We start from the raw sequence: 24674 nt of genomic DNA on the forward strand, positions 1-24674 counted from the left end.
GTTCCCCAAGACTAGCAATTATTTCAACTTTATTTTTGGAGCCACAGCTCCTACTATAAGGTCTGGCATATAGAAACCTAACAAATGTTTGCTGATTGATTTTGGGGATTGCAAGAGAATGCATTCTTCCAGTTCATGGGATAGCAGTGATACCACTTAATACTGGTGCTGGCTGCATTAAGTCCCAGAGCACTGCAGAGCTCCCTAAAAGAGATACATCATTACTCAAAACAGTTCAAACCAATGGTCTATCCACACTGGAAGGAAGAAAGCCTCTGGTCCGGACTATGAGAGGGGCAGAGCTAGGTCCGCAGCCCTATGTCCATCAGTGCCTACATTTTGAGCTAATAGTGTTAACATGGTCATCGAATGAGCTGGACCCGGACTTTTACAGGAGTAGGAGAGAGGCCTGGATTGCCTACCTGAGTCGAGATTGGCACCTTTGAGGGAGTATCCACAGGGCTGAGACCACAAATCTACACGTATCGTTTCATGCTCTACAGATACCATCTTAAAATAAGCATTTAAATCTAATCGCAACTAAGCAAATATTCAAATATAAGTACTAGACCTGGTACATTGTAAGCACTTAATAGATGACTGTTCATTTGACTTGCCAGTTATTGAGGAACAGGCACAGCAAAGAAAAAAGGCAGAAACACAAGTAATTACAATACAAAATAATACATTTTAAGTTCACCAGAGAGGTCCACAACTCTTGTTCTCTTTCAATGTCTACTGTTGGGTTCTTTTTCAAATCACTATAAGACCACTTACCCAACCACCACTGCACCATCCCCCTCTAACTGTATTTACATACAAGGGTGTCTCAAAAGCCTTAACTGTACTCAGATGCTCAGGTCACCCTGTACAGCACACCAATTAAGGGTTCTGAGCTTTTAACATCTTTAATTCCATATGTTCAAAGGGCTGTCCTTGTATACGTAGATGACCCATCTGGCCCAGTAAAAAGTATTGAATCACATTTGTTTTTCTGCTAGTGGTGATGGATTTTGGATCACATCCTGGCAGTTGTTCCTTGGAACCAACAGCACACACAAGGAATCCTCATGTCATGAAACAGAGCAAAAAAAAGCACAGTAATCCATGACAGAAGGCTGCACACTCACTCCAGGTCTTAAAATCAATTGAACTTGTGGTGCTAGAGGAGTGTACATCTTTTTTTGGATCAGTACATCAGGTTTTCCCCTCAGGGAGCCACTAAGTACACATCTTGAAAACCTACACACAACTGGCTGGCAGTTCCCTGCAATCATTTCCTCTGAAAATGTATATAACTGAAAGAGAATTGGGTGGGGTTTGGTCCAGATGCCTTGGGGTTCCCTCCCAACTCTCCAATTTTACGGCCCTAAATAGGAGCTAAAACTAGCTACGGCCAGGTTGATGCACTCGGGACAGTTTGGGTTTTAGATGTGGTAGAATGCCACACTCTGGCATTGCCTGCTCGCTCCTTCTGTGGACTGGCAGCTCCCAGGGGGCAGGGATTGTCTGCCTTGTGTCTAGGCAGGCACCTAATGAACACTGGTTGATTATCGTACAGTGAAATGAGCCAGTAAAGGATGTGAAGCCCTCCCAGGCTTGAGTCGGGAGATCAGTCTCCAAGGGAAGGAAGAGAGGGAGAAAAGCGAGCCAAGGCCGGCAGGTAATGCATCGAGTGGGGAGGTGAGGGCATGGGTCCAACCCGGCAAAACTGAACTACAACGCCCGCCAGGAGAGAGGAGCCCTGAGGAGATAGGGTGGGACGGGGTGGGGAGGGACGGCGTTGGGGGGCATAGGGCTCCAGGCGCGGCCATCACCCACAAGGGAGAGAAACATCGAAACACCTTAGCGCCCCTCCTGAAGGTGTCCACTCCTGCTCCCTGGGAGGAAGTGGAGCTGACCCGGTTGGGGGGACGAGGGGGAGACCGAAGAACAGGAGGAAGAGATGCGGAAGACAGGAGGGGAGGCACGGGGTAGGAGCAGGTAAGACAATGTGGGAAGAGGGGGAGACGCGGGGCAGGAGCGAGAGATGTGGGTCAGGAAAGGGAGACAAGTTGGGAGAGGGAAGGGAGACACGGGGCAGGAGGGGACACGGAGCAGGAGGGTGGACAAGGGGCAGGAGGGGGACACGTCTGAGGCAAGAGGGAGAATGCGGGGCAGGAGGGAGGATGCGGGGCAGGAGGGGGAACACGTCTGGGGCAGAAGGGGGTCCCCGGGGCTGGAAGGGGACACGAGGCAGGAGGGGGGACGTGGGGCAGGAGGGGGGACGTGGGGCAGGAGGGGGTCCCCAGGGCAGGAGGGGGACACGGGGCAGGAGGGGGACACAAGGCAGGAGGGGGACGTGGGGCAGAAGGGGACATGAGGCAGGAGGGGGGATGTGGGGCAGCAGGGGGTCCCCGGGGCTGGAGGGGGACACGGGGTACGAGGGGGGACATGGGGAAAGAGGGGGTCCCGGGACTAGAGGGGGACACGGGGAAGGAGGGGGACACGAGGCGGAGGGGGACATGGGTCAGGAGGGGAGACAAGGGATAGGAGGGGGTCCCGGGGCAGAAGGGGCACACTGGGCAGGGGGGCACACGAGAGAGGAGGGGGAAGCGGGGGTGTGCTGTTCCAGCCCCCAGCCCAGCGGGTGACAGACATACAGACAGACAGACGGGCGGGCGGGGCCGGGGAGGGGGCAGCGGCCGAGGGATGGGGGGGGCGGCCGCGGCGGAGGCTGGCCTACCTGGAGGTAGTAGGGTTTCCTGAGCCAGGCCCCCGCACAGAGACTCCTCGCCATGGCACTCACACATCGCCCCGCCGTGCGAGCCGAGCCAGCCGAGCCGAGCCCCGCGAGCCGCTGCCGCCGCCGCAGTCAGAGGCGGACCCCGAGCCAGCGCTGGCGGCCCGGGCTCCCCGCCCCCTCCGCCGCCGCCCGGCCCGCCCCCGCGCGCCCCCGCGCGCCTCCCAGGCAGGCCGCGCGCCTCCCAGGCAGGCTGTCCCCCCACCCCCCTCCCGCGGGCCTCCCGGCAGCGGCGGCCGCAGCTGTCAGACCTCCTTAAAGGCGCGCCTCTGCCGACACAAATCCGACTGCGCCTGGGCTCTTAAAGGGGAGGAGGGGAAGAGGAGGAGAAGGAGGAGGAGGAAAGAGGAGTAGAAGGAAGAGGAGGAGGAAGGAAGAGGAGGAGGAGGGAAGAAGGGGAGGGGGAGGAGGAGACAGAGAAGGAGGAGGAAGGGAGAAAGGAGGAGGAGGGAAAAGGAGAAGGAGGAGGGAGGAGGAGGAGGAGGAGTCGGCGTGGCGGGGCTGCAGGAGCCCGCCTGGCACGTGCGCCCTTCCCGCTGCCCCAGCACCCCACCTTCCTCTTCCTCCCTCTCCCCCGGCCGCACCCCGGGCTTGGCCCGCTGCCCGGCTGGTTGCGTGCACCCAGCGCGCCTTCATCTCCTTCAAGTTCATGCCGAGCACGTCCGGCTGAATGAATTAGGATGCTGGGCAGAGCTTTCCTGCGGGACGCGGAGCCCGGAGTCCGCTGCCCAGCCAGAGGAGCAGACCTTAGGGCAGCTCCCCCCCGGGGCCCCGCGATGCCGGTGGGGGCATAGGCCGGGAGACCAGCCTCGGAACCCGCAGCCAAAGCTGCTCCAGGGCTGGGCCCCTCTCCCCTTCTTTCGGGAGCCCAGACATCGAACGGCTGGGCTAGCGAAGACACGCTCAGCAAATCTTGGACAGAGGCAGCCGCAGTCTGTCCTCAAACTTTTTTTTTTTTAAAAGACATTCTTTATTCAATTCCGGGAGAAGATCATTAATAGGGGCTTCAAAGAAATTCTTCTCATAATGCCCAGCAGCAATAATAAAAAGAAGGGGGGGGATGAAATATGAGTCAACCACATAACAGAAGTGAAGACAGGAGACCTGAGACGTGGCACAGCTTCTCTGCCTGTGAAGGCAGGGCGGGGCACAAGTCTCCAATTTGGCCCTGAAGTCCAAATAAGGGAAAACAGCATAATGGGGAGTGACAGCTGTTGATTCGGGATGACTTAGGATTGATTTCCTTTTCTATTTACATCCCATTTTCGCCGGGTTGTTGACCCTGGTCAGTGTGACCTAAGAAGTTATTTCAGTCATTAGCCAAACCCTCATCCCTCTAAATCTCAATATCTAATCTCCTTTAGGATTTCACAGCAGAAATCTAATGCTTGCAAGTTTATTAAGACGCCAGCCAGCAATTTGTGGGAGAACTTTCTAGGCTAAATAAATGGAACTAGATTTGGAGTTAGATTTGGTTTGGGAAATGCCCCCTCCACCCTTCGAAGTTTGTGGGACATCAGACACATCATAGGATCATACATAGCTCTAGAGCAGGAAGAGACCTAGAGACCACCTCCTCACTTTACAGAGAGGTCCAGGGAGATTGAGTGATTTGCTGGAGGCCACGTGTATAATAAGCATCACAGAAAGTGGTAGGATATGAACTCAGGTTCTCTGAATGCCGGTGCTCTTCCCACTGTACCAGACTCCCTCTCTGGGCAGCTGTTAAAATCTGAAGTTTTTTTTCACGTTTTTTGGGGGGCAGCTAGATGCCTTAGTGGATAGAGCTCCGGCCTTAGAGTCAGGAGGATCTGAGTTCAAATCCAGTCTCAGACATACGCAAAAAAACATACAACACTTGCTAGCTGTGTGACCCTGGGCAAGTCACTTAACCCCGATTGCCTAGCCAAAAAAAAAAAACCAGATCGTATCTCTTGGTGACACTGTTTGGGGTTTTCTTAGCACAGATACTGGAGTGTTTTTCCATTTCTTTCTCCAGCTCATTTTTACAGATGAGGAAACTGAGGTAAACAGGATTAACTGATTTGCCCAGGGTGGCACAGCTAGTAAATGTTCTAGGCCAGATTTGAACTCAGAAAGATGAGTTTCTCTGACTCCAGCCCACCCAGCTGCACAAGATGATTTCCAAAGAGTCTTCTTCCAGCCCTAAATCCTAATTCTTCAATCCTGGCAGTTGAATTTATTTTTCATTCATTTTCAGTTTGGGTCAAATGACCAAAATTATTCCAAAATAAAATAATAATGGGTCAGACTGGTTTGACTGAGCCAAAAGGGTGTTGGGGAGGGGGGAGAGAGAAGAGAAGAGAGAAAGAACGTTCAAACAGTTTCAAATAAGAGACAACAAAGACAAAAACAATGTTCGTATTCATGGTCAAAGGGGCTAAACCAAACATAGACATGGAAAAGAAAAGGCCTTCAGATGCAAAGGGAACATCCTACCCATTAGAAAGGGATGGAAGCACAATTGTACCAGGAGAAGCCAGAGAGACAAGGAACTTGCCTCAAGGACACAGACTTGCATTATCTGTTAGCCACTCATCTTCACCAGACCCTTCCTCTCTCCAATAGGAAAGGTGGAAGGAACTATCTCAGAATCCACTCTACAAGCTGCTTGACCCAGCCCGGCAGCTGATTGGTCCATCTGGCTCTGACATCACTCTGTGAAGAGCCAACCCAGCTGAGCAAGGGAATGACTTGTTCCTCCTCAGTGCCATCCCTCCCCGTTGTACTTCATGAGGACCTACCTTCAGTAGAAAGGAAGTCCTGCATTTCCAGAGTGGTAAATTGCCTTGGCCGCGTGCGTTCCCTCTATGTGTGCTTCACTACCGTCATGCTTTAAGTTCATGTCACTCTTCCTCTCATGGACTCTGTGAATATTGGTGGGAGAGTATGCCATAGATTTTTGGAGGGAATACTTTGCAACTACTATCCTTGCTATGCTGTTTGAGTAAAAGCTTTTGCCAAGAACTGTCTACTGGCTGATTGTTAAGAGGAAACATACTAGTGGGGGCTTAGGAACTATAATGTGTAGAGGATAGCTACCCACAAGGTTACCTGCTAGAACCTGGAGAGTAGCAGCAAGTACTCATCTGGGGACCCAACCTTCTAGTGTTAGTCTGGTTTAGGGAAATGAGCCTAGGAGGGGTATTGTACTGACTTGAAAGGTAACAGGGAGGAGGGATTAAATCTTGTTTTAGTTCGGGTTTAGGTGAATTGCCTTACTGTGAGATGCCACATAAAACTGTGAAAGAATACACTGAAGCTTTGTTACAGAACTATCCTTGGGGTTCCTGCAATGAGTACTTATTGTAGGTAGTTTTCCCTGTCCTTCTCGGAACTATAAATCTTTAGTGGGGCCCCAAATGGACCCATTCAGGCTTCTTTTTCTGGTACCCTCCCCACCCACCCCTTACACTGAGGACTATCTCCTTATTCTCTGTTCTATTCCTGACTCCTTCAAAATTGTGCCTCATCCCATAGGGGCTCTGGAAATCTATATTTCAAGGTTATAGGTGATAAATCTGATTCATTAATCCATGGTCATGTGTTCATAGGTGTTAATGTATGTTAGGAATATGTATTTTAACAGTAACTTTCTGAAGACAAGCAACTTCAGTGGTGAAAATGTCAAGGAAGGTCTATATTTAGGCAGTCAGGGCACCAAGACACTCCTCCAGTCATACCTATGTCCCTTGGCTAGAACTAGCACTGGGTCTATGTTATGATGAATTTCAGGCCTATAGTGGGTCATATTACTATATGTATTGGGACCCAGTTATGGTGAATACTTCCCCAAGCCCTTTCATTATTGCCAAAGTGCAAGAATTCCATTTGTGTCTTCCTGTAAGACCTATGCCTTCAAACTGATCCCATCTGAAATTCCTTAATTCCTCATGAACCTCTATGCATACTCCTGAATTGCTAAAATATTTTAGTTACCAATTCAACTGGCTCAAATATCTCAACAGGTCACTCAAATTTTTCAAGTGATATTTGTGTCTACCCCATAGGAAAATGATCAACAGGTAGCTTAGAGAAGCACTTGGAAAGAGAAAGTCATTTAAAACCCTAGAGCTTTAGCATAAAATATTTCTAATTAAACCAATACACCAAAGCACTCCAAATAAAACCCCTTTCTTTTCCATCCTTTCATAGTCAAGAGTCATCATAGATGCTACTCACAGGGTACCAGACTTCTCCTGAATTCTTTAGTGTATCTGATCAATGCTTCCCCTTCTTTGCTTAGGCAAGGGGTGGGGAACCTGCAGCTGCACTTGAGGACCTAGAGGGTCCTCTGCCAAAGCAACTGAGCAGATCCAGTTGGCAAGAGATGAAATACAGGTGGGTTTTAGGTCTGGTTGAATGATTGAATAGGTGAAATGTGAAGAGATAAAAATGGAAGAACAGAAAGACAAATCCAAGGAAATGACTATTTATTGTTCTATATGATAGGATCTTAGAGTGGGGAAGGCTCTCAGAATCTCTCTAGTGCAGGGATTCTTAACCTGGGGTTGGATTTAAGGAATAGGAGGGTGGGGTAGATTGTTGATAAAATTGGATGGGATAAAAATTACATATTCATTTTTACTAACCTGTAGCTGAAATTTTGCATTTCTTTCAATGATGAATGTTTAAAAGAAAAAATATGATTCTAAGAAGGGGTCCAGAGGTGTCACTGGATTGCCAAAAGGCTCCATGTCACAGAAAGGGTTAAGAACCCAACGTTGATCTAGTTCAACACTTACCTCAACTTACCCATCAAAATATACCTAGTTAAGAGGTCATCCACCCTTTGCTTGAACACCATCAGAGGTGGTGGTGGTGATGGTGGTGAAACTGCTACCTCTGAAGGCAGCCCATTCCGTTTTGGAATAGCTCTGAAGTGTTAGGAAAATTTTCTTTGCATCAAGCTGAATCTGCAACTTCCTAACTTTACTTCTATTTCTGCTATCTGGGCCAAGCAGAACGATTTAATTCTCCTTTCACTCGACAACCCTTTAAATACTTGAAAGGAAGCCTTTCCCCATCTCCTTTAATGGTAGTGCCTTTTCTCTGACATTATCTCCGCTTTATCCTTATGCATCTTATATGCCTATAATTGTTTGCACATTGTCTCCTCCATTAGATGGTGAGCTCCTTGAGGGCAGGAACTGTTTTTTGCCTTTCTTTGTATCCTCAGCACTTAGCACAGAGCCTGGCACTTAATAGGAGCTTAATGAATGCTTATTGACAATACAGTTAATGCTTGTTGACTTGAGCTCTCCCTTCACCCAAATCTTCTCTCCAGGCTCTACACCCTCAGTTCCTTTGATCGTCATATGCCATAATCTTTAGGCACTTCATCATTCTGGTCTTTCCTCCTTTAGGCACTCTCCAGCTCATCACTGTTGTTCCTGATGAGATAACTGCAGGGAAGATAAAGAGTGAGGGATGGAGTGTTACGAGAAGGGTACAAAAATGCCTTTAGCTCAAAGCAGATTCAGAGTCTGAAAAACAGAATATTGAATGACATAATTTTCATGCCTTCCCTCCTTATTTGTACATACCCTAAAGAAAAGCTGTTCTTCATCATGGTAGCACAGTCACCAAGGAAAGGAATAGTTTTTTTTTTTAACAGTTTGGTACCGGAATTTAGCCCTACTGGAAGCATAACGCTATTAATCTGGAAATTTCCCTAATAGAAGGTGAAGCAAAAGGCTTGCTTTCTATAGAGAATTCAAAGCAGCTTGCAGCCTGTTTGTCGGAGAAGAACGCTGTGTGAATCCTCTCCCCGTGGCAGTTACTTGTTGGGGTAGGTTCTGAACGTAATCAAACGGGTCATGAACTTGCTCTGGGGCTAGGATTCAGCTATGGTCTCATGGGATTGTTGAGAATGTCTGCCGATATGCTATTATGAGGGCAGCTCCCATCAGAACGGTTTTAGCTCTTTCCCCCCACACCCTGCACACATGGGTCTGTGAGTACTTTCTACAGTGTAGCCAAGTGGTATAAACACAGCCCAGAAAAAAATGTGTTGGCAGCATCACAAAAGGTGCTGATCATTGGATGCTCATTCTTTTCCCCCAGGAGTCAGAGCTCTGAGCATTTCCTGATTCTCCTGAACATCAGAATGACTATCTGAAACCAGGAAACAACTATTTTTCTCAAGTGCCAGCCTAGATCTTAGAGGATCCAGATGTTTCCTTACTGGTAATCTCCAGCAAGATCCGATTTGAACTAACGGAAGACCAATGCAGTCAATGGAACAAGGGTACAGATGTACCTGGGGAGAGCAGACTCAGGCGAATGTCTTTGGAGTAATAGGCATGCATTTCTTATTTTCTGGGTTTCCTGACTGGTTTCTGAAAATAAATAGGTATCCATAATGTAATACTGGAAGATTGTACGTGTTTAAGGCTGTCATTATTGAAAGTGTTACTTGACATCTTTAGCAGGATTTTCCAAAAAAGCTTGCTATAATAATGACTTCTTCATCAAGAATTAGTGGACAGGGAAACTTACTCCTTTAGATATCAAAACTCCATCCCAAACTTCCTAATCAGAACCACAAAATTTCAAAGTTGAAGGTAGCCGCGGAGGCTGTCCTTTTCCTAAAAAAAGCTCATTTGGTACCTTAAAAAGTCTCTCACCAACATCACCAAAAAAACAACAACAGCAACCACAAAAAACCATCCCCAACAAGCGGCATCCTAGATGAAAATCTTTGGAAAACGTATTGCTTACTTTCCAGCCTTCAAAAGAGTATAGCTTGGGTCAGCTAGGTGGTGCAGTGGATAGAGCACCAGCCCTGAATTCAGGAGGACCTGAGTTCAAATCTGACCTTAGACACATAACACTTACTAGCTTTGTGACCCTGGGCAAGTCACTTAACCCCATTGCCTAGCCAAAAAAAAAGGAAAAAAAATTAAAAAAAGAAGAGCATAGCTTTAGAGACACCAACCAGGAAACTGAGTCTTTGAAAGGGGAAGTATTTTGCTGAAGGTCACATAGGTAGGGAAAAACAGAGCAAGGGTAAATCCTCATCCAGGTGATGTAATGCAGAACATTATTTTACCATTTAGGTAGTAGGGCCCTTTAGGCAATGGAAAGCAGAAGTTGCTGCTTAATCTTGCCCCAGACCTCTTTCCTCCTAAATCTAAACAATAGTAAAATGTACTCCTGCATGGCTTAAGCACAGCCCATACCTCCAAAGCAAATGGATAAGAAAACTTGCAATACAATGGCTTTAGATAATTATGTTTATACCAGAAACCAGGACACCTGGTCTGGTTTGTGTGATCCCTGACCTGTAATGATAGGGTGCTTGGGTGCTTGTGCTTATACTTTTGCCCCAAAATGCCTCCCTAGTCTCAGAAACACTATCTCTAACAACCACTCCCCAGCCCAAGGACGCTGTGCCTAGCAGTATTCATGCATGGGCCTCAGCAAGATCCTTATCTGGCTGCTCAGGTCCTAGCCCTCAGATCATATCTCTGGAAAACTCCAAATTCCTTAGCAAGACCCTTATCTGGCTGCTCAGGAAAGTTTGCAGAGCATTATCATATCTACACAGAGGGAGAAGGGTGTCCTTGACCAGCCAGACTTCAAAGATCCATCCCCCTCCCTGTCCTGTATACTCCCTATATAAACCCTAGCTCAACCCCTGATGGGGGCTGCTTGATTTGGATGTGAATATCCCTGGCAGCCGCGCGCTAATGAAGTCCACAATTTAAAATTAGCTTGGGTGGTCAACTCGCTCATTTCTCGGTATAACAGTGACAGCTTTTTAAGTAATTAAAAATAGCTTAGCTGTCCTCTCAGACATTCCTCCTCCCCCAAATTTCTGCTCATCCATCTCTTTCCCCTGATTCTTTTTTGGCATGGTGGTTTCTAGATCTCTTGCCATCCTGGTTGAAATTCTGACTTCAGTCTGTTGGCTTTCCAATCTCTCCCTCTCCCTTCCGATACCAAACCCTACTTTTCGTCCATGCTATGACCTCCAATTCCTTGACCCCTCAGTTCTCTCCTGGGCCATCTCGCCTACATAAACCACTCTGTTTCTCAGCTTGACCCCTTGGTCAACCAGTCCTCTTCTTTCGAGTTCCAGGCCCCCTTATCATATCATCTTACCCTGCCAAGCCTCAGACTTGGATCACTCCCACCATGTACCACCTTCACTCCTACACATGTGCTGCTGAACAAAAGTAGAGAAAATTTAAAAAAAACAACATTCTCACTCCACTTCAAATTTATGTTACATAGCTTCAACTGTACCTTCACTGCTGCTACTCAATCTGACTACACCTCCAGCAGATTGTCCCCTCTAACATTCTCACTCTGTCATTTGTCTTTAATCTCTCCCTGTCTACTGCCCACTTCCTTACTGCCTACAATCATACCCATTTCCTCCCTATCATCAAAAAAACCCTCACTTGATCCTTCCATCCCTGCTAACTACCATCCCACATCTCTTCTGCCCTTTGTGGCTAAACTATTTGAGAAGGTAATTTGCAATGAATGTCTCCATTTCCTCTCCTCCCTCTTTACAATCTGGCTTCTAATCTTATCGCTCAACTGAAAACACTCCTTCCAAAGTGACCAATAATCTCTTTCTCAATCTTCATTCTTCCTGGCCTTTCTATAGCCTCTGACACTGCCCATCACTCTCTTCTCCTTGATATTCACTTCCTTCTTCATTTTCAGGACTCTACTTTCCCCTGGTTCATCTCCTACTTATCTGACTGCTTCTTCTCAGTCTCCTTTTCTGGATCTTCATCCAGCCAATGCCCACTAACCATTGGTGTACCACAGGGTCCTAGACCCTCTTCCCTTTTCCCTCTATACCACTTCATTTGGTGATCTCATCAGTTCCCATGGATTTAATCACCATCTTTATGCTGATAATTCTCTTTTTTCTTCTTTTTTAAAATTTATTTTGATTTATCAACAATCACTTCCATATGCTTTTGAGTTGAAAATTTTTCTCCCCCACCCTCCCCAAGACGGCACACAATCTGATGTAGGCTTTACATTTACATTCCCATTAAACACATTTTCACATTGGTGAAGTTGTAAGTAAAAATTAGAACCAATAGGAGGAACCATCAGAAACATGAAACAAAACTCAACAGAAGGTAAAAATAAGTGATAGCGATTTGACTTCCATAGTTCTTTCTTTGGATGTAGACAGTATTTTCCATCCGAGGCCTCTGGAGATATCTTAGATCCTTGTAATGCTGAGAAGGGTTCAGTTTAACAAGACTAGTCATCACATAACGTGGCTGTTACTGTGTACAGAGTCCTCTTGATTCTTCTCACTTCACTCAGCATCAGACCATATGAGTCTTTCCAGGTTTTTCTGAAGTCAGCCTGTTCATCATTTCTTATATATGCTGATAATTCTCAAATCTAATTATTCAATCCTAACGCCTCTGCTGATCTTCAGACTTACATCTCTAAGTACCTTTCAGACATCTTGAACTGAATGTCCCATGGACGACCTAAACTCAGTATGTCCAAAGCCAAACTCCTTATCTTTCTCCTTAAACTTTCCATCTTCCCCCTTTCAAACTTCCCTATTACTGTTCAGGAAATCACAATTCTCCCAGTCTTCTAGGCTCAAAACCTGCTATCATCCTTGACTTCTCACTATCTCTTACCTCCCATATCCAATCTATTGCCAAGACATCAATTTGACCTTTGCAACATCTCACAAATAAGCCCCCCTTCTGTCCTCTGACACTGCCACCCTGCTGGTGCAGACCCTCATCTCCTCATCCTGGACTGTTGCAATAGCTGCTGGTGGATATGCCTGCACTCAGGTATCTCCCCACTCTGATCTATCCTCCATTCATCCACCAAAGTGAGTTTCCTTTTTTTTTTTTGGATATAAATTTATTTATTTTTAGTTTTCAACATTTACTTCCACAAAGTTTTGAGTTCCAAATTTTCACCCCATCTCACCCCTCCCCCACCTCAAGATGGCATGCATTCTGAATACCCCTTCCCCTAGTCCGCCCTCTCTTCTATCTCCCCCCCATCCCCTTCCCCTTCTATTTTCCTGTAGAGCAGGATAGACTTCTGTATCCCATTTCCTGTATTTCTTATTTCCCAGTTGCATGTGAAAACATTTTTTTAAACATGTGTTTTTAAAACTTTGGGTTCCAAATTTTCTCCCTTCCTCCCTCCCCATCCACCCTCATTGAAAAGGCAAGCAACTCAATATAGGTTATACATGTGCAATTGTGCAAAACACTTCCATAGTAGAATGTTGTGAAAAACTAACTCTATTTCCCTTAATCCTATCCTGCCCTTTTTCTATTCTTTCTTTTGACCCTGTCCCTCCTCAGAAGTATTTGCTTCTGATTACCCCTTTCCCAATCTGCCCTCCTCTCTATCATCCCCCTGCTCTCTTGTCCCCTTTCCCCCCTATTTTCCTGTAGGGTAAGACAGATTTCCATACCCAATTGAATGTGTATGTTATTCCCTCCTTAAGCCAAATCCTATGAGAATAAGATTCACTCATTCCCTCTCACCTTCCCCTGTTTCCCCTCCACTGTAAGCCTTTTCTTTTCTGTTTTTTTGTGAGATAATTTACCCTTTCTACCTCCTCCCTTTCTTCTTCTCCTAGTATAATCCTCTCTCATCCCTTAATTTTATTCTCCAGATATGACCCCTTAATCTTCAACTCACCCTGTGCCCTCTATCTATCTATCTATCTATCTATCTATCTATCTATCTATCTATCTATCTATCTACATACATACATATAATTTTCCCTCCAACTACCCTAATACTGACAAAGGTCTCATGAGTTATAAATATCATCTTTCCATGCAGGAATGTAAACAGTTCAACCTTAATAAGTCTCTTATGATTTCTCTTTCCTGTTTACCTCTTCATGTTCCACTTGAGTCTTGTTTGAAAGTCAAATTTTCTATTCAGCTCTGGTCTTTTCATCAAGAATGCTTGAAAGTCCTCTATTTCACTGAATGACCATTTTTTCCCCTGAAGGATTATACTCAGTTTTGCTGGGTAGGTGATTCTTGGTTGTAATCCTATCTCCTTTGCCCTCCGGAATATTATATTCCATGCCCTGCGGTCCTTTAATGTAGAAGCTGCTAAATCTTGTGTTAACCTGATTGTGTTTCCACAGTACTTGAATTGTTTCTTCTGGCAGCTTGTAATATTTTCTCCTTGACCTGGGAACTCTGGAATTTGGCTACAATATTCCTAGGAGTTTTCCTTTGGGGATCTCTTTCAGGAGGAGATGTGGATTCTTTCAATTTCTATTTTGCCCTCTGGTTCTATATATCAGGGCAGTTTTCCTTGATAATTTCTTGAAAGATGATGTCTAGGCTCTTTTTTTGATCATGGCTTTCAGATAGTCCAATAATTTTTAAATTCTCTCTCCTGGATCTATTTTCCAGGTCAGTTGTTTTTCCAATGAGATATTTCACATTGTTTTCTAATTTTTCATTCTTTTGGATTTGTTTTACAGTGTCTTGATTTCTCATAAAGTCACTAGCTTCCAATTGCTCTATTCTAATTTTTAAGGAAGTATTTTCTTCAGTAATCTTTTGGACTTCCTTTTCCATTTGGCCAATTTTTTTTTAGGGCATTCTTCTCCTCATTGGCTTTTTGGACCTCTTTTGCCATTTGGGTTAGGCTATTTTTTAAGGTGTTATTTTCTTCAGTATTTTTTTGGGTCTCCTTTAGCAAGCTTGACTTGTTTTTCATGATTTTCTTGCATCACTCTCATTTCTCTTCCCAGTTTTTCCTCTACTTCTCTTACTTGCTTCTCAAAATCCCTTTTGAGCTCTTCCAAGGCCTGGGACTGATTCATGTTTTTCTTGGAGGCTTTGGATGTAGGAGCTTTGACTTTGTTGTCTTCTTCTGGTTGTATGTTTTGATCTTTTTTGTCACCAAAGTAAGATAATATAGTCTGACTCTTTTTGTGCTGCTTGCTCATGATCCCAGCCAATTACTTGAGTTTTAAACTCTTTGTTAAGGTAAGAGTCTGCTTCCAATGTGGAGAATGTACTGTCCCAAGCTTCGGGGGTTTATACAGCTGTTTTCAGAGATACTTGTAGGGACCTGTAAATTTTCAGTTCTTGCAAGGTGGTAAGATAAGGGGCGAGATGTTTACTCCTCTCCTGGCCTGTGCTGTGGTCTATTAGTGACCACAAGCACTCCTTTCTGTCCTGGAACTGTGAGGAAGGTTTCCTCTCCACTGCCACTACAAGTTCCACCATGCCAGCACTCCTCCTCACCCCAGGACTGCCACCCAGAACTGTGACCCAGATCCAAGCATGGGCAAAGCAAGAGATTCCTGCCTCAGCACTGGCAAATAGATCCCTGAAAACCCCCTCTGATCAGCCACTCGATTCTCCCTCAGTCTGTGGGCCAGAAGCTCAGGAGACAGCCATCACCCTGGCACCCGTGCTCTGTGCTCTGGAGGTGGCTCTGACCTAGCTCCTCTCTCACCACAGAAACAGACTTTTCCCACTGACCTTCTAAGTTGTCTTTGGTGTTTGTGGGTTGAGAGGTCTAGAAGTCGCCACAGCTGCCCGAGATTCAGTCCTCTGAGGCCTGCTCCAGGTTCACTGCAGCCTGTGTGCCCACACCACTCTGTGCTCTGCTGCCAGCACAGTGCGATATACCTTTCTAGTCAACCATCTAGGGTGTCTTGGGCTGGAAATTTGCTTCACTCTGTCTTTTTCTGGGTTCTGCTGCTTTAGAATTTGTTTAGAGCCATTTTTTATAGGTATTTGGAGGGGTTTGGGGGAGAACTCAAGCAAGTCACTGCTTTCACTCTGCCATCTTGGCTCCACCTCCTATGTGTTCTCCAAAGTGATTTTCCTAAAGGACAGGTCTGACCATGTCACACCCCTACTCAATAAACTCCACTGATTCCCTATGTGTGGGATGCCACTCAAATTAAAAAACACACTTAGAGGTTTTTTCAAACAGAAACAGAAAGTTAATTGTTTATTTACTATTCTTGAGAATAGGGTGTCCCTCCACCAGTATGCTCTGATGAGGGAGACCAGGACAGAAACAAAGACCCAGATTAAATAACTCTAACGGGTAAATTCCACTTTGTGAATGTTGTCCTTGAAACATGGTACCCCAGAACTGAAGATGATACTCCATGTGTGGTCTGCCCAAAGCAAACTACAGAAGAACCATCATCTTTTCTGTTCTGGATACTATACTGTTGACTTATATTGAACTTATAGTCTGCTATGACCCCCAGATCACTTTTGCAAAATAGTTTAAATGAAGGTTAACTAGTCATACCTCCCCTATCTTGTACTTGTGTAGTTTATTTTTTGATCCTAGCTTTAGGAGGTTACATTTACTCCTACATAATTTCTTATTAGATTATTTCATTTTGTATCAGCAGCTCTGCTTGGCTTCCACTCCAGGGAATAACATTACCCGCCTCCCCCCCCCTACCCCCCACCCCCAATAAGCCGATCTCCTGAAATCACCTGAAACCATGCGAATTGACTCAGGTTTGGATACTCAGACACCTTCTCAACTCACCCTCAGTTGCTTCCTCCCTCTGATTAGAGGGCTGAAGGGCACAGCATTTAACTCCTTCCCAATGCCTTCCTTTATAGAGGTCCCACAACCTTCCTGTAAATTCCATTTTCCATCAGCAGCTCTGCTTGGTTTCAACTCCACTGGAACACAATACCCTCATGCCAGTTACCCTCTGCTGTCCACCCCTCACTTGTTTCAGCTGCCTTTTGTACGTTATCTTTCCCCATTAGATGGCAAGCTCCACGAGGACAGAAATTACCTCTTTTTATTTGTATCCCCAGTGCTTAGTGTAGTGGCTGCCACATAGTAGGATTCTTAATAAATGTTTATTGAATTGAATTGAAAATTCCGTCTGTCATTCCATTCGATGAATAACTTTTTTGAATTTGGCATGCAAATGCACTATTCCTGCTACTTTTTGTCTTACACATATTTGATAAGTGTCTAGGCCTTCATTTAAATCATTGATAAAAATACTAAACAGCATAACATCCTTGGTACCAGAAAACTCTGAGTCCACACAGATCCATTAATGAGACTGATTCTACCTAACAAATCAATGAATGCACATTTGTTAAGTATTCATTTTGTTCTGGGTGCTGGGGACTTCAGTGTAACCTAGGATTCCAACTAAGCCTGAGATGTTTTGTGTATTGAATATGTGTGAGTCTGGATTGGTAGAGACAATGCTGATGAAATGTTGTGTGCCCATGGGAGGGGCAGAATTGGGTTCAGAGACATTAGTCAATCAGCATTTATTAAGCATCTAACACGTGCCAGGCACTTTACTAAACACTTTGAAAGGCAAAAGACAGTCTCTTCCCTCAAGGGGCTCACAGTCTAACCGAGGAGACAAAAAGAAAATGATGTACAAATATAATCAGGATAAATTTGAGAAGATCAACAAGGGAGGAGACAATAGTATTAAGGGGGATTGGGAAAGGCTTCTCATAAAAGATGGAATTTTAGCTGGGACTGGAAGGAAGCCAGGGAAGCCAGGAAGTGGAGAAGAGGAAAGAGTTCCAGGCATGGGAGACAGCCAGAGAAACCACCTGGAGCTGGGAGATTGAGTGTCTTGTGGGAGAAACAGAAAGGAGTCTAGAGTCCCTGGATCCGGGAGTCTGTGGAGGTGAATAGGGTATAAGAAGACTGGAAAAAGGGGCCAAGGTTATGAAGGACTTTAACAGCCAGAGGTTTTATGTTTGCTCCTGGAAATGAGAATGAACTAGCAGAATTTATCCAATAGGGAGTAACATTGTCAGACTTGTACTTTACAAAGATTAATCTGACAGCTGAGTGGAGGATCAACTGGAGTGGGAAAGCCTTATTGCATGGAGACCAACAAAAGCCTTGTTGTTCGTTCTTCATTCTTGAAGAGGACCAATGACTCAACTTGCTCGTGAATTGGATTTAAGTGAGGCTGGGCTGTGCAAAGTCATCAGCCTCACTCTCTTCTCCAGAGTCATTGGAATCCAGTGGCGAAACAAAAGTCGAGACAGCTGGTGATGGTCCAGGATGTCAACCAAAAGGCTATTGAAATAGTCAAGGCATGAGGTGATAAGGGTCTGCACCAGGGTTGTAGCACAGTCAAAGAAGAGAGAGCTTAAAAAGGCATAATGGAACGAAAGTATAAAAAAAAGAAAAAGGATTTGGAAGTTGCAGACACCTAGGGGACACTCTGATGCCCAGCCGAGCTCCCTAGAGAATGTGGAGGATTTCCTCTTGAGTGAGATTGGTTGAGCTAAGACATCATCTTGCTCACACTTGTGTACTTTCTGCTATATTTTCTGTAGAACTTTTCCAGTTTCTGTTTTCAGTTTTGCCTCGCTAAATGTGTTTACTTGCTATTCATTATTTGTCTTTTTGAGTAACCAGCACTTCATGGGAAGGAAGTAGACTAGTGAGGGTAAGTGAGCTAAGTTAGGGAAGCAGCTTTTGTTCTAAGCCTAAAAATTATGTCCCCTTGGCCAGTTATATTGAGGGGAGGAATATAATATGTTATAACACAATACAATACACTAATATAGTACAATATAACACAACAAAATATATTTACTATAATTTATATTAATGTTACTTCAATAATAAAACAATAAATTAACAATTATATTAATATTTTTATGATTTATTATATTATATAAATACATTGTAGGTATAATTCTAGTACAGTATCCCTCTCAGGGTCTAGAGAACAGAGTGGCCAGTCTGGTATACTTTCTGTTCCTCTGAAGGCAGGGATCACAGTCTGCCTTGTAGAGAGGTGGGCAAGATACCAGAGAAAGCTACAAATATGTGTATGTATATATATAAGTGTATACACACACACACACATATATACATACACATATATATGTGTGTATGTGTATGTATATATGTGTGTACATATTTATTGCATGTATATTTAGATAACTCACATGGACATATATAACTTACATGGACATACACTTTATATATGGGAGTTTTTCTGTAGGAATATCATAATAATTCCTGGTCACTTATTTTTGCAAGAAGCTAGTTTTTCATACATCTTACACAAAGAAAAAAGTTCCACTCTCAAGGAGTTTACATTTGATTGGGGGAAACGCCATGTCCACATATACTCCAACCGGGGTGGTGAGTGGGGTGTGGTGCCAGTCTGGCTTGTGGGACAGAGCTTGGCATGTTTTCTCTCTCTCCTTTTCCTTGGAGGGTGGCACTACTCCTTCCAAGTCATACAGAATTCGTTTCAGGACCTGGGCTTCTATCTTATCCCATGATGCTTGAGTCTTTGCCTTTATTCTCCAGCCAGTTCATTTTGGACTGGGGTCTTGACTTATTTTTCCACAGTCTCAAATCCTGCACTGAGGCTTTGAGGTGATCCTGAACACTACTTAGGCTGACTTCCTTTCTGGATTTCTGCCAGAATTCTTCATATAATGCTGGCTGATGTGTCAGGCCATTCTGCCTCATACTTACTCCTGCATTACCTCCTCCCCTTATTAGATATTGATTGTCTCTCCGCAAAGGGCAGCTAGCTAGGTGGCAGTGGATAGACAGCTGGGCCTGGAGTCAGGAAGACCCGAGTTCAGATTTGGCCTCAGAAACTTGCTAGTTGCATATCCTTGGGCAAGTCACGTAAACTGTTTGCCTCAGTTTCCTCGTCTGTAAAATGGGACAATAATAGCACCTGCCTCCCAGGGTTACTGTGAGGCTCAAATGAGATGATATTTGTACAGTGCTTATTTACAGTGCCTGGCACATAGCAGATGCTATATAAATGCTATTCTTATCATTATTGCTATTGCCTTTGTCTGCCAACGGGAACTTCCGTGATCCTTAGGGTTGGTTTGGTCTCTGTGTCCTGATCATTCCCATTTTGATCTTTTTAATTGTTCACTGACTCCCAGTTATATTATACCTGTATCTAGATGAAAACAAATCTAATATTATTTAGTTCAGGCAAATATTTAATTACAGGCTTGATTTTCTGTTTCTGAATCTATTAATTTATATCTATAAACTCTACCTTGTTGTCTCTTCAGCACCCCAACTTCCCTATAATCAGGTCAGTACAGCCTGCATTCTATCTTATCTCATCTGGCCAGTCCCCTAGATTTCTGATATCCCAGACCCAACTGGTTGGACCTCCTCTTTCTTATCTTATCATTCATTTCAGGATGCTTACAACATCTGTCAGTATTATTTAACTACCATCCTCTCACAGTCAAGTTGCCCCATAGAAATTCCCAAAGTTAGGACTGAGAGACTAGAGGAAATATTCTTACTTCTGAAGAAGCAAGGGACAGGTTTCTGAATTTTTGGAGAGATTTCTGCCCAGACTGCCAATTTCATGTTTTATACTTTTGCCTCTCAATCAACAGTGCCTTGAGGAGTTAGAGATGAATATTGTTTCCCAGGCAGAGTCTCAGAATGTTGAGATTATAGACAATGGAGACAGAGCGTGGAAATTTAGCAGGAAGGAAGTTGAATTAGGCTGAAGGTCTAGGTTAAGTGATAGTTATCAAACTGTGTCGATCAAGTAGACAGAAGTCAATCATACACAGATATGGAAAGCCTTTGTAAAGCACTTTATTAGAAACTTGACAAGCAGTCAAGCTGGAGAGCACAGATCCCAAAGGAGAAGCAAAGGAACTGGTCAAAGACTGGGTAGCCAGTATGGATTCAGGATATGATGGGCACCAAAAAGTAAGTCAAGGCAGTGAACAGCCAGGTATCTGTGCTTTTTCCTTTTTTAGGTCTCTAAACTCCTATCAATAAAACTAGCTAGTTATTGACAGTGCACAACTGGCTAGTATCTGGGTTGGGATTGGAACTCATGTAGTGAGGGGTAATAATAACAATAATATAACAATAATAATGACTAGTATTGATATGACATTTTACAAATATCTCATTTTATCACAACCCTGGGAGGTAGGTGCTATTATTATCCCCATTTTACAAATGAGGGAACTAAGGCAGACAGAAGTTAAGTGATTTGCCCAAAGGTCACATAGCTAGTAAGTGTCTGAGTCAGGATTTGAACTCAGGTCTTCCCAACTCATTCCCAGTTCAATACTGAAACCATACCAAGTTGGTGCTACTTTGTTCTCATAGGAAGATTCTGCAAGAAAGTCTTTGGCAAGACAATCAATAAAATATTTTTTGAGCATGTACCCTGACCTATGTAAATTTATTTATTTATAAGTTGGCTTGTATAAAAATAAATAAAAAAGGATGAAATGAAGAATATTAAAATCTTTTTTCATTGTTCATGTTAGTGTTATAATCTTTTTTGCTCCCATGAAATGCTATTTGTTATTATTACTAATATTTGCCATAGGAATGTAGGAAGGCAAGATGGTACAGTGGTAAGAGCAGTGGCTCAGGAGTCAGGACTTGGGTTCAAATCCCACCTCTAACTCTTATCACCTAGGTCACTTTCCTGAGTCTTAGTTTCCTCATGTGCAAAATGAGAAGGTTGGCCAAGTAGAGTTCTAAGGTCCCTTCCAGCTCTAAAGCTACAATCTTATCCTGTGCTACGTTAGAAAATTTTGGCTTCACATAGTGATAAAATAATGTACAGATCTGGTTCCTTATTCAATTTATTATGATAATTGGTTTTAATGTCTCTTATAGCTAAGAATTATAAATAACAAAATACATGTACATATACATATATGTATACATGTAAATAAATATAGATACAGGTATACTATACATACACACGTGTATATATATATATATATATATATATACACACATATTTGTGCATATATCACGTACATATATACACACAGAAATAGAAGAGTTACATCATTGGCTGGCCTTTACTAAATAAAGACACTTCTTTTTCTTTTCTTTTTTTTAGGCAATTGGGGTTAAGTGACTTGCCCAGGGTCACACAGCTAGTAAGTGTCAAGTGCTTTGCTCTGAGGCAGGATTTGAACTCAGGTCCTCCTCACTTTAGGGACAGTGCTCTATCCACTGCGCCACCTAGCTGCCCCAAGACATTCATTTTTCAATCCTGTTCATCAATTTTGCCAAGGTTTTTGTTGAAATTTAGCCAGTAAACTTCCACCTGCTCTGATGAATCAGTTGATTTGTAAATTAATGGAAGATGTTGCATTTTTACATTTTTGACACAAGCTAAAAAAAACCTGCTGAAGCTCTTCATTTCAACATTTTTTAAACAGGTTACAAGAAATTCTATCTCAAAGTTTTTTAAATGGACAGATGTAAGCCTTATTAGTAAGTAACCCAGTTTTCGTCAATAGAAGCTTAGTTTTTAGATGACCTGCTAATTGTGATGACTTCATACCATTAGTAGCCAATATCTCAAGGCACAATGGAGCAAAGGTCGTTATTAATAATAGTGGGTTGTAAATCCATTTTTCAAAGGATCTTGAACATTTCTATGTTTTTGGGTTGACTTCTTGTCAGATCTCATTGTTATAGCCTTTAGATGTGTCTAATGAAAAGCCCATATTAGAAGTAGAATTGTCAGCTTTGACATTTTCTTCCTTGCCTGTGCTCATGCTATCAGTATGATCTTTAATCTATAGTTTCTTTGCAGGGATCAAGTTTAGGTCCTAGAGCTGGAGTATTGGAAAAACCATTTACCGTATTGCCCACCCCAAACCAGCTCTGTCTTCTGATTATCCTACTTCTGTCAATGGCATTATCACTCTCCTGGGCCTCCAGATTCAAACCTTTGGTTCCTTCCTTTCCCAAACCTCCCCCATATCCAATTTAATAAGCAGCTTGGTGTAGTGGTTAGGGTGCTGGACTTGGAGTCAGAAAGGACCGGGGTCAAATTGTGCCTCAGCAACTCACTATGTTACTATATGACCCTGGGCAAGTCCCTTAACCACTGTAAGCCTCAGTTTCCTCATCTGTAAAATGGGGATAATAATAGCACTGTATTCACAGGTTGTTGTGAAGACCAAATAACATAACATGTAAAATAATTGCAAACCTTCAAGTGTTATGGAAATGCTAGCTAGTAAAAATGAGGAGGTTGGAATCAGTGGTCTCCTGATCTATTCCAGCTCCAACTCTATGATCCTATAATCCAATTAGTTACCAAATCCCATCTATTCTTCCTTCAGAATGTTTTCTAGCATTTCTCCCTTTCTTTTTGCTTGCCAACGCCTTATCATTTCATGCTTAGACTATTAACACCATCTCCTAATTGGCCCCTCTCCAATCCATTGTGTGCACAACCACCAGATTCATCATTCTAAAATGTTTCATCCTTGCTAGCTGTGTGACCCTGGGCAAGTCACTTAACTGCAATTGCCTAAAATAAAATAAAATAAAATAAAATGTTTCATTGACTATGTCACATCTTTAATTAAAACCCTGTAATGGTTCTGAATTGCCTGCAGGACAGAATCCAAACTGTGTAGCCCTCCAGAATCTGACCCCATCCTACTAGGAGATAGTGGGTTCTTCCTCATTTGAGGTCTTCAGTGAAAGGTTGTTGTTGAATGGTTTCAGTCATGTCCAACTCTTCGTGATCCCATTTGGGATTTTCTTGGCAGAGATACTGGAGTGGTTTGCCATTTCCTTCTCCAGCCCATTTTACAGACTAAGAAACTGAGGCAAACAGGGTTAAGTGACTTGCCCAGGGTCACACAACTAGTAAGTATCTGAGACCAGAGTTGAACTCAGGAAGATGAGTCTTCCTGACTCCAGGCCTGAAACTCTATCCATTGTGCCACCTGGCTGCCCCTCTGTGAAAGGTTAGATGACTTGGATATGTGTAGAAAGAATTCTTTTTGGACTCTATATGAGTGGCACTAGAAGAATACTGAGTTCCCTTCCAATTCTGAAATTCTGTGATTCTTCGATACCCTTACAACCTTATATCCTACTACTTTCTTAAATGTCTTCTAAAAAAGTGATACCAGCCACACTCTTTTCTTAATATTCCTTATTCATTCTGGCCTTGCTATCTTTGCACATATTTGTCCTTTTTCTGAATTATCCTCTATTCTTTCTCCCTAAATCTTCCATTTTTTCAAGACCCAATTCAAACCCTTCATTCTCTGTGAAGTGTTCCTTGACCATACCAGCATGCAGTGATCTCTTTCCCCACTCCAGCCTCTCATAGCAATCAATGTCTATATCACTCATAAGTATATGCTACTTTCTAATAATTCACATTTATTTAGTACTTAAAGACTTGCAAAGTCTTCATCTCATGAAAAACCCTGTGAGGTTCACAATACATATTATTATCCCCAACTTACAATTTAGGAAACAGGTTCAGAGATATTTTCTGTGTCCCTAGTATTGAGGACACAAGGCATAGAATGTGCTTAATAAATGTTTGTTGGGTCACATTGAAAGCTAGCAACTGTCAGCTAGAATGTGAACCTAGATGTCTTGTTACCCCAGGCTTTGTGCTCTTGTCCCAGTGCCATGATACTTTGTTGTTGCTATTTTTTCATTTTATTTTTATGTGGGTATGTCTTGTTTTTTCAGCTAAATTGCAAGGTCTTTAATGGTAGGAAACATATTTTATCCATCATGAATCTCCTCCATTGCCAGTCTAAGACACTTAGCAGGCTGCTGGCCAAGGTGCTGAATTGGCACTTTCTCACACACACACACACACACACACACACAGACACAGACATAGACACACACACACACACACACACACACACACACACACACACACACACACGCCCTTCCTATATAAGAGGTGATTATCATTCCCTACTCTTCCTATCCCTTTCCTCCCAGCCATTGCTACATAGGTGGAACCTCCTCTCTCCCTATTATGATTCCAGCCCTATGCCTTGCTGTTTAATGAATTATTTACGTTAGCCTTTTCAGAGTTGGAGTTTAG

At 43.6% G+C, this 24674-nt stretch overlaps 1 protein-coding gene and 1 long non-coding RNA gene across 3 annotated transcripts in view; one reads left to right on the forward strand and one right to left on the reverse strand.

The window, feature by feature from the left end:
- DIPK1A (divergent protein kinase domain 1A) overlaps positions 1-2903 on the reverse strand; it is a 117194-nt gene extending 114291 nt beyond the window's left edge. The window contains exon 1 of the mRNA XM_020975391.2: positions 2726-2903. Within this exon, the coding sequence (XP_020831050.1) occupies positions 2726-2779 (54 nt within the window). The 5' untranslated portion in view covers positions 2780-2903. The remainder of the gene's footprint in view (positions 1-2725) is intronic.
- Positions 1277-24674, forward strand: part of LOC110200193 (uncharacterized) — a 51624-nt gene continuing 28226 nt past the window's right edge. The window contains exons 1-3 of one of the 2 annotated variants that reach the window (XR_013487404.1): positions 1277-1663; positions 5372-8594; positions 8870-9181. This is a non-coding gene — a long non-coding RNA (uncharacterized LOC110200193). Of the gene's footprint in view, positions 1664-5371; positions 8595-8869; positions 9182-24674 lie in introns of those variants that run through there. The other variant, XR_013487405.1, reaches the window with a different exon arrangement.

Source organism: Phascolarctos cinereus, unplaced genomic scaffold (genome assembly GCF_003287225.1).
Source record: "Phascolarctos cinereus isolate Bilbo 61053 unplaced genomic scaffold, phaCin_HiC Scaffold_5;HRSCAF=322, whole genome shotgun sequence".
Classification (NCBI taxonomy): domain Eukaryota; kingdom Metazoa; phylum Chordata; class Mammalia; order Diprotodontia; family Phascolarctidae; genus Phascolarctos; species Phascolarctos cinereus.